Raw genomic sequence first — 15,154 nt, forward strand, 5'->3', positions numbered from 1 at the left:
TATTCATGGAGGGATTTTTTTATTTAATTTGAACGTATATATTTTTTTTAATTTTCGAAGCTGTGTAATGTATTACATGTCCAGCAGGAGGAGGTATCCCACTTGAACACTTTTGACCGACTAATATTAAGTCAAACGAAGAAGATACGTAACCGAAGAAGAAGAAGTCGACCTAAAATCGTAATAACGGCCTGACGCAGTTAGGTGGGTCTCTATGAATTAGCGTTACACTGCGAGAAGTAATGGTTAACTGTAACGGACTTTGGATGCTGCTGTCCAGATCTTCCACGCCGCTGTACGAGGTCGGTGTTTTGAATACAGATACCAGGCGGTGGTGAAGAGTTCCTGCTCCGAGCTTGTTGCTAGATCTCTCTGATTTTGTTCCGTTTTGAGGAATGCGACGTCCGCCGAGCTGTACTTCTGCTTAGCTTCCTGGATGATGAACTTTTTTTTTTTCTTTTTTTTTTACAACACAGCAGTCTTTTTTAAACTAATTTAAGAATATATATATATTAAAAAATGGATAACGTCTTCATTAAGACGTTTGTGCAGATGTGTAATTATCTCCAAGAGCCTTGCCATGTAGCGAGGTTTCAAAATTTCTGCGGCATTAAAGGAACATTTCCTGAAAAAACGGCCAAGCCACAGAGTGGACAGTCGCAGCCGGACGGTCCCGGGCTGAGGAGGAGGGTCCAGAGCTCAGAGGTCGGAGTTGGTAACGGAGCCGCTGGAGATGCCGCCGTGCCACAGGTTAACGGGATGCAGGGCGACGATGCATCAGCAGCTGACGCCGACCCAGAAACCACCAGAGCCAAACCCCTCCGGAGAAACTCCTTGACTGGGGATGTGGGTCAGGAGTTCCTGGTCCACAACAAGTTTCTCTTCTATCTGTTCACGTTTGGGACTGAGCTGGGCAACGAGATGTTCTTCATCATCTTCTTCCCCTTCCTCTTCTGGAATATCGACGCCCTGGTCAGCCGGAGACTCATCGTCGTCTGGGCCTGGAACCTGTTCGTGGGACAGTCCACCAAGGACATGGTCCGCTGGTCCCGGCCAGCCTCCCCTCCCGTGGTGAAGGTGGAGGTCTTCTACAACTCCGAGTACAGCATGCCCTCCACCCACGCCATGACAGGGACAGCCATACCCTTCTGCCTCTTCATGCTGACCTACGGACGGTGGCAGGTGAACATTTTTAGAAGGTTTTTAGATATGAAGCTTGCAGGGATGCAGATCCGATGTCAGGATTCGGGGGAGGGGGGCACAAAAGTGATTTTTTTTAATTTTTTTGCCGGTATGCAACTTATACCATGCCCCCGTAAATCACAACTACGTAGAGAGGTTATTTTTTGTCCCCCCCAACCCCCCTGGGATCTGCACCCATGGAATCTTGAGGTGTGACATGAATATGCAGATGCTTCAGGTGGTAGATGTGCAGTGTGTGTATGTTAATACGTACCGTCCACTAGCTGCAGGCTGTTAAAGCTAAACAGAGAAATATCACTGTGCTACATCAGTGCTATTGTCCTGCTTCACATTATACCTTCACATTATATTAGATTTCAAAGGTCTTGTCTTAACCCACAGGATATGAACACAACTTTGATCAAGACGTTCAATTAATACGACGTTCTTTTAATATACACTCATTTGCTAGTTCATTAGGTACACTAGTGAAAACAAATGTGTTCTCTAATAGTCCTGCAGTCCATGACCCTTCATGACTAAAATGGGGTCGTCAAAACAATGGAAACACGTGTCAGTGCAACACAATAGCCTTGAAAATGAACAAACACGCTTGAATCAACAGCACTCTCAGTTATTTTAAACAAATGCTGAATACCACGAACTTCATAAAGATAAGAATGGGTGAAAGACTGTTCTATTAGAATGCATTCATTTTCACTAGTGTACCTAATGAACTGGCAAGTGAGTGTATAGGTCTGCTAAGGTAAAATCTACATTTAAAGATTCAGAGAAAAAAAAAATCCAGCTTGTATTTTTTCCACTCGGTATCAAGGAGGGTCAATGGGTCAGTCTGAGCAAACAAGACAAAAAGGCAAAGATTGCCTTTAAAGCCTTAGTAATCCTTGCTTCCTGGAGACTCAATAAGACTCAATAATATGTATGGAGCTGCTGTGACTCATACAAGCAACATAACATGCATTTCTCTGTTTAATTTGACTGTGTGAGTTGCATGTGAGAGAAGAGAAAGATTTTTTAAAGCAGTCAAAGACTCACTGTTTCATATTGGCAGAGGACAAAGAAGGGAGTGGTGGGGATGACTTTGAGTAAAAGAAAGTTTCAAACTTTTCCTGTGACTGAACATCTCCACTGGTAAAACCAGATCAGCAGTCTCAAAGAACTGAAACTTCTTTTTTTCACCATCATGACTGCGCTAAGAGCAGTTGTAATATGATATGAACTGGAATCAAGTTTTACTTTTAAAGTTGGAGAGACTCTGTTCCTAAAGGGAAGTGTTTTGCTTTTTCTCTGTTGCAGTTTCTCTTCGAGTTATTGGCAGACATACAGTATACAAGGGTACTGACAAGTTAAATGATCAGAACTCTGAAGGCAGATGAAGGAAAGAGCTGTCAAAAAAAGGAAGCAACAGAAAAAGAGGATGTGTTGCGTTGGAATAAAGAAGAAATAAATTGACCAATAGGTCGGCACCAGGAAGGAAGAGCTTGAATAGAAGTGGGCTTTTTGTTGTTGTTGTTCATCTGTGCACACGGCCTTGGACTGAATCCATGCAGCTGTCTGAACTGTATGAACTGTCTCAGTGTCTTCAAGTTTCATGCAGTGTCATGACTTTGAAGGTGGAGGAACTGAAATAATTCGTAAGAAAGAGGTTGTGAAAGATAAGCTGATGGCAATAAACTGCTTTTAAGGCAGGAGGAAGAGTCAAAGTATTATCTGGTGTTGAAGACCTTATTAGCTTATTAGCTGTGCCAGAGGAATGGCTCTAGGGATATTCGGTCATTCAGTCTGGACCAGTATATATCTTAACTATTGATATAATAGCTCAAGAGCAATGAGCCCACTTACTGTGGTGACTCCCTGACATGTCCTCAAGTGCCACCTTGAAGTTGACATTTTTGGCTTTAAGTTAAATATCTCAACTACTTTTTCTTCATGCCCTGAATTAATTGGAATCTGTTTATCCTGACTTCTCATCTAGAGCTACCATCTGGTCACACTGCACAAAAATACTTGCAAAAGTGACAACATTATCATTGGCTTCACTTCAGTCTTGTAGAGCGCTACTTGGCCAATGCTAACCGGGTACAAAAGCAATGCTAAACAGTGACGTCACTGTGTGCATGCTGATGTTAGTGTTTAACTTGATGCACTTGAGTGCCAAAGTACAGCCTGACAGAGCTGCTAGCAGTGTTTTCACAGCGACCTTTGCATGAATGGTTTCAAGGACAGATATCAGATAAATGTACACTATCTACTGTTAGAAGTGATGTTTGAAAGCGGTTATTCCTGTCCAGATGGCTTCACAGATATTAATGCTATGTCAAGAACAATGCCTTGGATGTTAGAAAAAGTCTTGCAGAATATCTACATTAGGCCGCTACGGAAGCACACTGTTCTACAAAGTCATGATCTAGATGTTTTAATTTTTACAACATACAGTGTATAAACTTTTTGAAGCAGCAATATTTATGTTCTCTCCTATAGTACCCTTTCCTCTTCGGCTTCTCTGTGGCTCTCAGCTGGAGCGTCCTGGTTTGTGTAAGCAGAGTCTACATGGGGATGCATTCTGTTCTGGTAAGAAGATTAAATCAGTGAAATATGTATTGATAAAATAAAGTGATGCTACTGCACCTGGACAAGACTTTACCTCTTATACTGCAGTCATAGCTTGGCAGGTTAACTTGGGAACATCAAACTTGGGCTGGTCAAGAATGTCTTCAAGAAAACTTTTGGAAAAACAAAATGCACCACCTTCATATGCATTGCAGATTTCTACACCTGATCGCAATCAGACCTGCTACACATCATTGTATTATGGAGGATTCCTCAAACAGCTCGGCTCAACTCGGCTCACATGCCTATCTCTGAAATCAACTGCACATATTTTAAATGAGTTGATAGGTCACTGTGAGAGGACTTGTTGGACCAGTTGTTAGAAACAAGATTCTGTGAGGCCACAGCACACATTTCAGTGAATTGCTTTTCTATCTGCTTGGTATATTTCCATTCTAATGGAACTTAAAGAAGGAGAGGAGGTAGATGCATATGTAATTAGTTTGTTTTTTAAATACTGTAAACCATCTCTTAGCCATCAGTGAGAAAGTGTTTTCAGTATTTATGTAAAATTAACATTCACAATGAAAGAAAAAACTGAGTTCTTGAAAAAGATGTGGAGATTTTGCCTTTATTTATACGTTTTTAGTTTAGTGCACAACATACACTAATGACCCTTTATCATGTTGATAATAAAGCAAGGAACTTAAAATTTATGATTCTTGCTTAAAGCCAATAAACAAACTAATTAAAGTGAGTAGATAAGGCTTAGATTAGATTCTGTGACCGGTCAGTTGCTCTCACCAGATAATCATGCAATCTGACAGGAGCTCACCTGATTTTACGGGGCTTTTTTGATTGCAAGGATGACTGTCTTTGTGAAAAGTGTTGCCTTGCGCCTCCCACAGGGCAGGAAGAGAGCTGCCTAAAGTTTTTATTTTAACTTTGTGAGCACAAATGTGAATTGTGTAAAATGTACACAGTCAGACATAAATATGCAGACTGTGATTAAATCCAGCAACTAAATTTGGCTCCTGGTTTACAATGATTCATGTCCCTGTGTTGCAGGAGGTAATCACTGGCTTCCTGTACAGCCTTCTCATCCTTGCGTTTTTCCAGCCAGTCTTGGACAAGATCGACAACTACTACATGACAGACCACTACGCTCCGCTTATGATTATTGTGTCGCATGTTAGCCTGGGACTTGTGGCTTTCTCTCTGGATTCATGGAGCACCTCTCGGGGCGACACAGCTCAGGCGCTGGGTACTGGGGCAGGAGCTGCTTTGGCAACTCATGTGAACTATCAGCTGGGGCTGCTGCTGGATCCGCCACTGTCCTCACTTCCTCTAACTTTACCTCCACTCAGCATTGGCCTGGTGTTACTCTCCCTGCTGCGCTTCCTCATTGGAGTTGCTGTCATCCTCGTCACGAGGATGGCCATGAAAGCAGTCACTATACCTTTCTTGTGCCGACTGTCTGGGCTGCCCACAGATGATGTGAGAAGGGCCAGACAGCACATGAAAGTAGAGTTGCCCTATCGTTACATTGTCTACAGTGTTGTGGGTTTTGTCTGCGTGTGCTTTGTGCCTCTCCTATTTAGGCTCTTGAACCTTGCCTGAGTGTTGGGTGCTAACTGTCACATCCTGCTGACATGTTCACCGATGTGGTAAAAGCCGACAGCACCTGGAAACAGTGCTTCTTGTTTAGACACAAGATGAAGGATCTGTTTCTGCATGATAAAAAAACTCATGTAAAGGATAAATCAGATGATATTGTCGATACATCCCACTAAAAGATCCAAAACCTAAAATAAACTGATCCACAGAGTATTGTTTATGTAGCCAAAGCCTAATGTTGCTTACCCCAAAAACTATAAAAAGGTGGGCTGCACAGCTGTTGGAAACTGGGTCATACACCACTTTAATTTATTTTGCTTAAAGCCATTTTCATGCACCCCGGAACATTTCTACACACCATCTAGAGGACCTGTATAGGAGAAGGCAAATGTCAGAATCAGTCAGACCAGACATTAAATAGATTTAACTCTGAGCTTATCTATAAGAAAACTGTACGTCAGCTGAGCATGTGTGTGATGCACGCCATATCCTGCTTCCTGCACACTCTTGCCAGTTGCTTAAATTAAGAATATTTCCATTAGTGAGACACATAATGTATAACCTCTTCTTGTCATCCGTGTGTGTGAAATCAGCTTAAATCTCACATGCGCTGTTGTGCTGCTATAAATACAACCTAAGAATTTATTTGTATTGGTCTGCAGTGGAAAATAGTTAAACCAATTAATTCTTTAGTTTCAGTGTTACTGGATAAAACCTTCAGACCCTAGCTGTTTTTAGCTATACACTGACTTAATGCAAAGAGCTGACACACGCAGGTTGGAGGAAATATTAAACATGGCTAACACACGGCTGGTTTTCGTCTTTTCATGGGATTTATTGTCGCATCGAATGCATTGAATATCACCTGCCTTATCCTTTAACAATCACCTGTGGTCAACGCACTTAAGTGTGAACTGGAACATTGCAAGCAAAATCTGATGTACTGTAACAATGCTTGTATTCATCAACAAGGAATCTATTGTACATTTCTGTCAAAATATACAGGACTTATGTTATCAGAGAGTTTCATGCTCTAAGAATAAACCAAACAATGATGCAGTAAAGTCTGAAGTCACTTCACCTCTCATTCGTTGCCGTGTTTTAAATCAAAAGCCTGAAAGTAATAAGAAGATACTGAAAGTATTCAAGCTCTCAGGTGTCAGTATAGTAATGAGCGCTATTTAAACGTTGAAGACTTTTTAACTTCAAGCAGGTCTGTTGTGTCATCACTTACCATAGTCAGCATTATATTATTGCCTATCTTTTGTATATTTCTTGTGCCACAAAATTGTTTGTTTGTAATCTTGGCCCAAAAAGTCATTTGAAAGTAGAGAATCAAGAAAAACAAATATTTTTGATAAATTATTTTATCAATGTGATCAGCTGAGTTGCTGCTCTATAGGGAAAAACCTTTATTACTAGAAATTCCTGAGACATTTCAACTGTTCTTATTCTGCAGAATATAAACACTTGGAACTTGTTTGATTGTTGTAATCATTTGTAATTTGTTGTATTGTTTTAATTATGGTTAACTGAATTATTAAACTCAGAATATTAACCCTCAACTTACTGTGTATCATGAAAACGTGTCGGACTGTTTATAGGTTTTGCTGTCCTCATCAAATCTCCCATCACGTTCCTTTGTTATGCAAGGACTGTGTCTGAAAATCTATGGAAAAAACAAACAAAAAAATAAATAAAAGACTATAAAATGAAAGTTGCTTCATGTTTTTTGCAAAGAAATTAATAAGAAAGGAGTCATGTATATGGGTTTTGATTTTGAGTAATCTCCATATATGTTATCTCAGTAAACGTATGAGAGTACAGTATGTATGATTTTTCTGAAGGCTGGCAAAAACATGTCAGCTGTAATACTTCACACGTAGTTGAGCATGACTTAAAATAATTGCTCATGGCATAATGAGAATATTTTGTACTTTTACAAGCTGACTGTAGCTGTTTCAAGACACAATAATTATTAAATTATATAACAAGTAATTATTATAACTCATAATAATACATCATTGTATTGTGAATGGGGTGTTTTTTTTTATTATTATTCAGCCCAACCTCAGAGATTTATATTGGAATGGATAAAATAATAGAAACACCTGTTAGTAAAACATAATACAGTCATGACCAAAACTGTTGAAGCTTCAAAATCATCATACAGAAGTAACACCTTTACTTTCAACAAAACCTCAGTATCATACCCTTCGCAAAAGATTTTATTATTTTTATTATTATCATCTCACTCAATGTTATAATTGCAGTCACGATTTTCTTGTAAATGGTTTGCAACAAATATTTTTCCTCTTTTATTTTTTCAAATTCCGTTTGAAATTTTGTTGGAACCTTTATTTTGAAAAGGATGTGTTTCCGGATAAACCGGAAGTCCGTAGTTTTACATATACCGGTCAAAACATTTAACTTCAGTAGGTGAAAGTGGAGACGCAGGGCTGGACACGATGCTGCATTTCAGTAACATTTTAGCAAATTAATGTGACCGTGAAGTAAATAAATTAGTTAATTAGTCACTTTGTTATAGTTTGTAATTTCTCTCGCTGACCGCTGACACCGTGGACCCGCTGTTAGTGTCACTGGCTGCGTTGGTTAGTTAGACAAGAGTTAGCTTGACCTGCTGGAAGATAGCAGCTTAAATGACATACGTACAATTTATATGAAGTTTTATCTGGGGGAATTTTAATTCCCTGCCTGCAGTGCAGATGCCTCGTTTGGAAAACTCAAATGGCAGAGGGACAAAAAGGTAAGGCTTGAAGTTTCACCTGCGTGGAAACAGATGGAGATGTAAAGTAACCCAGACATGAAAAGTGACTCTTACTGCTCTGCTAATTTATGCTAACTTTCAGTGTTTTTGTATAAATTTTCCTAACGTCTGGGTAGCTTTCTTAATCCACCACCTTTCTTAATGTCTGTATTTCAGACAATAAATAAAATAAGAAACAAATGAGGTATTGGCAGTCTATTGTTTGTGCTTTGTTGGTATTGCAGCATATGCAGAAATGAATTCAAATGCTCTAGTTGTCTAATACACTATTTCCTCTCCATAACAAAAGGCTAAAATTAGACTGGAAGTTTGTTCAGAGGCTCTGCAGCATCCAGAGAGTCCTGTTCCCATCATGGACCAGTCAAAGTGTTCTGATGTTTGGGACGCTGCTTGGCGTTACTCTGACAGGTAACAGCTGAAGTTAAAAAAAAAAAAAAAAAAAAACTCTTTGTACAAGAGGGGAAATGGCAAAAAGAGGAACTACATTATCACACTTGAGTCAAACTAGCTTCAAATAGCTGATATTTAAGCCTAAAGACTCATTCCCAGCCTGAACAGTACTTGTGTGTGATTTCAAATACTGTATATTATGTTTTTCCCCCTTGCTGACCTTTAGCTCTAAGTGTTTCCTAATTTCCTTTTACAAGTCTCTGTTCGACTGGCCTCCTTACAGTGCAATGTGCTAACACATCTTTTTCTGCCATCAGAACAGCTGATCATTTACCAAGTGGGAGTCATCCCCAGTCACTTCTACAATGTGCTGGCAGACAAAGACTACTCAGCCTTCAGTAGTCTGGTGGGCACAGCCATGGTCCTCATTATACTCAACTCCTCAGTAAGTGGTAGTAGCAGTGAGTGCTGAAGTCAAGCTATAGTACTTTGGCAACAAATTAAAAATGGATCGTATTTTAACCTGGAATCTGGCCATTCAACAGTTTTTCCGCTTAGTGCATGTCCAGACTGAATTCTTATCATTTTCCTTTGTGTGAACCTCTGATTCTGATCAGTCTGCTGATTGATAAAAATACTTTCAGAAGCTTTCTACACGGCCTTCATGACAAACTGTGATCAAAAAAAGAGATTAAGTCATGCAAAAAAGAGAGATAAGCTTTAACGCACAACCACATAGATATTTCAGCTGTAACACTGTTATGTATGTATCCTGTTATTAAAAGGAATGTCATTTATTGTATTTGATCAAATATAATTCTTTTATCAAAATGGAATCGGTTCTCTGCTCATGGAGATGTACTTAACCAAAAGCCAGATGTTTATATTTTACTACACAGCATCACATTTGATCTTGTATCTTTACTACAATAGTAGCTGCTTTATAAGGTCAACCTGACCTGAGCGACCTGAGAAACTGCTACCTGTCAGGGATCTTCTATGCTTTATTGTACGATATTGCTCTATAAATGAACACAAGTCACGGGCCTCTTCTGACACATTATAAATAATGTTTGTTTGTTTTTCTTAGTCTTGTTACATTGTGTACTTTACTGTTTCACTGTTACTTTTTCTCTCTAACGAACGTGCAGCTTCTTCCTCCATCTTTGTGTTCTTCTCTCTCTCTCTCTCTCTCTGTCTCTCTCGCCCCCCCCCCCCCCCCCCCCCAACAGATGAAAAGTATTGACCAATACATTTGCAACCAGCTGTATCTTAGCTGGAGGACAACGCTAACCGAGAGCCTCCATTCGGCCTACTTTCAGGGCCGAGTCTATTACACACTCAATGTACTCAGAGAGGACATTGATAACCCGTGAGCATAACACGTTTCTTACTTGGATATTTGTTCCTAGACTATAGATTTTACCATATGTGGTTTGTGTAGTGTCCATGTAAGTGTTTCATCTGAACAGCTTTGTGTATTAAATCAAATGTGCGTTTGTTTCTGTGTACCTTACAGAGACCAGCGGATCAGTCAGGATGCTGAGAGGTTGTGTAAGCAGATGAGCACCATGGCTAGCCGCTTGATTGTCTCACCGTTCACTCTGGCATACTACACCTACCACTGCTTTCAAAGGTGAGTGTGTATGGTGGCAACAGATGTTGAACTTCAAAAGGCTGCACTTGTATTTCATGTGTGACTGAAGTTAAAGCCTCATCGGAGACATTGTGATCTGTTGAGGTATCTAATTAAAAATAACATTTGTGTTTAATAAGACTGAGAGGTGAAAATGATAAAGTTAAATATGTCAAAATAGATATAACTTTTAGCCAACAAATGTGCTCTTCATAGCTTGTTAAAAGACGAGAGAGTCCTGTTTTTATCAGAGACGAAAGGGCTGCTGCAGCTCTGCTGGAGACTACTTATTTGTAGTGTCGTTTTACTGTCTTATGTAACACACTTTTCTGTGTTCGAAAATAGTTACATAGTTATATTTGCTTTACTTTGCAGCACCGGTTGGATCGGTCCTGTGAGTATCTTTGGATATTTTGTCATCGGCACCATTGCCAATAAAGTCCTCATGGGGCCAATTGTGTCAACTCTGTTTGAGCAAGAAAAACTAGAGGGAGACTTCAGGTAAGTTCACAAACAAAAAATGTTGATGTAAATCAACATTTGAGCTGTGAAAAGAATGCAGATGGACTGCTGTTTTCCCTGACCTTTAACAGAGTGGTTGGGTGTTTTGTCAACTTTATTTAATGCAAATCCTTCCAGTGTTTATTGTCAAGGAAACCAGCCCTTTGTTAAGAGGAAGTATTTGTAGACTTTGGCCCAATGCCTTCTGCCTTCTAAACGACACAGGATATGCGTCAGCTTGCAGTTTAGTTATTTCCTGTATTGAAATGTTTTACTAGCGGGAACAATTAGATTTTGTGTTGAGGAGGAAAAAGATGAAAGATCTTTGTGTTTAAATCTTACATTACATTGTTTGAAAGTTGAACACTGATTTTTTATTTTTTTTTTTAATGTCCAGATTTAAACACATGCAAATCCGTGTCAATGCAGAGTCTGCAGCTTTTTACAGGTGAGACTCAAGCACTAGATTTCTATATCTGGTTGAATTTTTAGCTTTCTACTCTGCAAACTGTACTTGATTTGACATTGTTGAACATTAAATCACACCAAAAAGCAAGTGGAAAAAATGTACCTGTCTACTGCTTTTAGAGCTGGCAAAGTGGAGCACATGAGGACCAACCGAAGACTGCAGGCTCTGCTGCAGACCCAGAAGAGACTCATTAACAAAGAGCTCTGGCTTTATAGTAAGAAAAACTTTGACACCCATATCTACCATTTCTCAGTGTTGTGATTAAACGTGAAGATTTAACCTGTCACGTCTCCTTTCTTAGTTGGGGTCAACACCTTTGACTATCTCGGAGGTTTCCTCAGCTACATTATCATCGCCATTCCAATCTTTACTGGTATTTATGATGGTCTCTCTCCAGGTGAACTCAGTGCACTCATCAGTAAGGTAGGCTTGTTGTTTTATTTATTTTTTTGTTTTAGTTTCTTATTTTTCCACCTAAATTGACCTCTTCCTTCACATGTAAAAGGAACAAACCTTAGAAATGTTGCTGGACGGGTAATAAGATCTAATCTTTGACTTTGTTATTTGGGTAATTGTAGTGAGTACAGTAGTGAAACAGAAACAGGGTGGACATGAGTAAAAAGCTAAGCACACTTGTTTTAACAATTAAAAAAATTAATTACAAATAAAAACATAATATAATGAGTTATTAACCTAAATAAAGGTGCTTATATTAGGTTTTTACTCACAGTTTTGTTGGGAGATGAAATGGTTGACAGTATCACTGCCTCAAAGAGAACTGTTGTTGCTTGTTTACCCACTAGGTGGCACCAAAAGCCTTCCTACCTTATACAGTGATGATGTGTTCCAGCGCATCCACAGATGTATCTATACACACTGTCTTCAGGAGTATTATAGTAGCGTCATAATTGTCACAATCTCACATAGTATACATAGTATTAAATTCCTCTTGTCTTTGTTGCTGTCGATTGTTCTGCATTCAGAGACTTCTTTTAAAATCTTATCTCTTATTTGCACTCTGCTCTGGTTCTCTCTCTCCTCGTTCATATTCAGAATGCCTTTGTGTGCATCTACTTGATAAATGGCTTCACGCAGCTAATAGACCTGTCAACTACTCTGTCAGACGTGGCTGGATACACCCACAGGTATCATTGCTGCATGTCTTAATTCACCTCCTAAAGGACAAATGATGACAGCGGGGTTTGTGCATGCCATACTCTGACTCTGTGTGTATATGTGTGTGTGTGTGTTGTGGTCAGGATTGGAGAGCTGAGGGAGGTGATGGATGACATCCTACGCAAGCAGTGCGACTATGACCCTGCGTCAGGAGAAAGCTACGACTTTGACAGGTTTGTGTGAAAACCCTATATTAATCTCTGCTGCAGAAAAATGTCCCACAGAGATGATTTAGGAAAATGGCTGCGTTTTAAGTGAATGCAGAGATGACATTAAACATACAGAGGTAGAAACAAGATCGCAAATAGTAAAGAAGATGGTAAATATGAATGTTTAAACCGCCATCTCTCCACACAGCGACTTCAACGTCCACGCAGGCCCTGTGGACACTGCCTTCATCATAGACAATCTGTCCTACAAGTCTCCGTTCTCAGACGAGCTGCTGGTGGAGGACCTGAGTCTGAAAATCAGCCAGGGAACTCATCTGCTAGTGGTGGGGAACACCGGCACCGGCAAGACATCGTTACTGCGGGTCCTCAACCGTCTCTGGGAAGCACACAGTGGTACGAGGGAGCAGTGGGACTGAGGTTGTTTTGGTCATTATGATCTATTTAATGTCACAAACGACAGGAGCCTCAATCAGAAGGTGTGGAAACTTCTTACAGATGTGGAGAAAAAAAAAATCTGTACTGTCTGCATATACTGTGAAAAATTTCTGAAGACTGAAGGTTTCCCCATACAAATTTTCCATGAACATTCATTCATTATCTGTAACCACTTGTCCTCTAGAGGGTCACCGGAGGGCTGGAGCCTATCCCAGCTGTCAGTGGGTGAGAGCCTGGACAGGTCGCCAGTCTATCACAGGGCTAATACTGAAAGACAAACAGCTATTCACACTCACAGCCAGTTTAGAATCACCAATTAACCTAATGAGCATGTCTTTGGACTGTGGGAGAAAAAGCCTTTTTCTTTTGTGCCAATACAAATCTGTATTGTAGCTTCCACCTTAAAATGTGGACTTGCTGGCGCAAGAAAGGTAAATGTTCCTTCTAATGTATCTTATTTCTTTATTGTTTTGCTAATGAGAAGAGATGTGAGGAGAGACCTTATGTCTGAAATAAATCCTTGCACATCTGTAACTTCACTCTGTCTTTCCATTTTGTGTTTCTTCTTCTCAGGTTTTGTCCAGATGACCACATGTTTCGGGCCCCGAGGAACCCTCTTCCTGCCACAGAAACCCTACCTGACTGATGGCACACTGCGTGAACAGGTCATCATCTGCTGTTTTCCTTGAATTGTTATTTCTTTGTATAGCCTGCAAGTTGACAATATCATACATATACTGTATGGATAGATGTTAATCTATAAAACATTTACCTGAATTTACTCATCTCTCCAACAGGTTATATATCCACTGAAGGATATCTACCCTGCATCAGGTATTATATCAACCTGTTTCATTAAAACAACAGTTTAGCCTGTGTGTTTTAGAATATTATGCATTTCTGTGTTTATTTGACCCTGTTTTTTTTACTGGAAGACTTTGACTTAATGCTGCCTGATGAACAATTTTAGAGATATTTATAATGTGTACTCTTTTAGGGTCAGTGGATGATGACAGAATTATGAAATTCTTGGAGCTCGCTGGAGTGGTGGGTAATTTAAACTAGTAATATCAGCAATCTTAAATCTGTTTTTCTAAGCTGTTAATTCACATTAGGTTAATTTCTAATTGGGCATACACTAATGTTGAATCCAACTTAACGTGTGTTCTAGTCCAGTCTCCTGAAACGGACCGGGGGGCTGGATGAACAAGTGGACTGGAACTGGTGAGAGCAGACAAAGTTAAACTGTGTTACTGTGCAGTCAGTCAGTCATACATTACTTCCTTAAATGATGCAGAATCTGAAAGATTTTTCTCTGCAGGTACGACGTTCTGTCCCCAGGTGAAATGCAGCGTCTCTGCTTTGCTCGACTCTTCTACCTGCAGCCCAAATATGCAAGTGTGTTCCTCATCAGAGCATCCCGGGACAAATATTAGACAATTCAATTATTCTAGGTGTAAAAGCTTTATGATCTAAAACTTTCTTTATTCTTCAGTTTTAGATGAGGCTACCAGCGCTTTGACTGAAGAGGCAGAAGCACAACTGTACCGAACCTGTAAACAGCTGGGCATGACACTGGTCAGTCTGGGACACCGGAGCAGCTTGGAGAAGGTAGGCTGAACACAAGGTGTCCCATAAACTTCTCTGGAATTAAAGGAATAAGTAGGAATCAAAAGGACCATAATGTTTGCAAACTACAGCCCATAAACTCAAATTACCATGATGGGAAAGATGTTTTAAGCTTTTATCTTTTATGCTTGATACATGTACTTTATTATTGAGCTAAATGCCGGTATATCATTTGATTAGAATGACTGTACTTCTGTTTTCCCCAGTATCATGACGTCCAGTTAAAACTGTGTGGAGGAGGCAGATGGGAGTTAATAAAGTTAAAAGGAACTGGGGGGAGCCTCAGTCTCAGAGAAGAAGACATGTGAACACAGACATCTTTAAAATCCTGAACGTGCTGGAAGCATCAATGTTGGAGGTGGGAACACAACAGTTCTTTAATTCATTTGTTACTAATATTAAAGTGCTCTTCAACAAGGCACTTTAAGCCTAGTTGCACAGTTGTAGACAAAATGGTTGAAGGGGCCTTGTAGGTTGGGAACTAACCAAAATGTTCCGAGAACAAAGGCAATTCACCCATCTTAACAAAAACCAGGAAAGAAAAACACTTTTCTGTAAATCTTGTGTACATTTATGTAAGATTACAGTTG

General features: G+C 39.8%; 2 protein-coding genes across 5 annotated transcripts; both read left to right on the plus strand.

Moving 5' to 3' along the window:
- LOC311499344 (sphingosine-1-phosphate phosphatase 1-like) lies at positions 1 to 7,287 on the plus strand. The gene is made up of 3 exons (XM_084560300.1): positions 1 to 1,182; positions 3,685 to 3,774; positions 4,822 to 7,287. The coding sequence occupies exons 1-3, from the start codon at positions 520 to 522 to the stop codon at positions 5,371 to 5,373; spliced, it is 1,305 nt and encodes a 434-aa protein (XP_084416426.1). The 5' UTR covers positions 1 to 519; the 3' UTR covers positions 5,374 to 7,287.
- Positions 7,288 to 7,397: 110 nt separating this feature from the next.
- On the plus strand, positions 7,398 to 14,910 carry abcd4 (ATP-binding cassette, sub-family D (ALD), member 4). 4 transcript variants are annotated; one of them, XM_084560438.1, is made up of 19 exons: positions 7,398 to 8,137; positions 8,448 to 8,566; positions 8,866 to 8,993; positions 9,781 to 9,920; positions 10,068 to 10,184; positions 10,560 to 10,685; positions 11,083 to 11,133; positions 11,274 to 11,368; positions 11,456 to 11,577; positions 12,208 to 12,299; positions 12,414 to 12,503; positions 12,688 to 12,893; positions 13,509 to 13,600; positions 13,733 to 13,769; positions 13,933 to 13,982; positions 14,107 to 14,159; positions 14,257 to 14,333; positions 14,431 to 14,546; positions 14,771 to 14,910. In XM_084560438.1, exons 1-19 carry the CDS (start codon positions 8,097 to 8,099, stop codon positions 14,870 to 14,872), a joined length of 1,854 nt encoding a protein of 617 aa, XP_084416564.1. In that variant the 5' UTR covers positions 7,398 to 8,096; the 3' UTR covers positions 14,873 to 14,910. The 4 variants fall into 4 exon arrangements, 3 of the variants coding, with proteins under 3 accessions (XP_084416564.1, XP_084416566.1, XP_084416565.1); XR_014699448.1 differs by lacking the exon at positions 14,771 to 14,910 and having other exon boundaries at positions 14,112 to 14,159; positions 14,431 to 14,490; XM_084560439.1 differs by lacking the exon at positions 7,398 to 8,137 and having other exon boundaries at positions 8,471 to 8,566; positions 8,871 to 8,993.
- Positions 14,911 to 15,154: the final 244 nt, after the last annotated feature.

The sequence above is a fragment of the Chelon labrosus genome (genome assembly GCF_963514085.1).
Source record: "Chelon labrosus genome assembly, chromosome: 14".
Classification (NCBI taxonomy): Eukaryota; Metazoa; Chordata; class Actinopteri; order Mugiliformes; family Mugilidae; genus Chelon; species Chelon labrosus.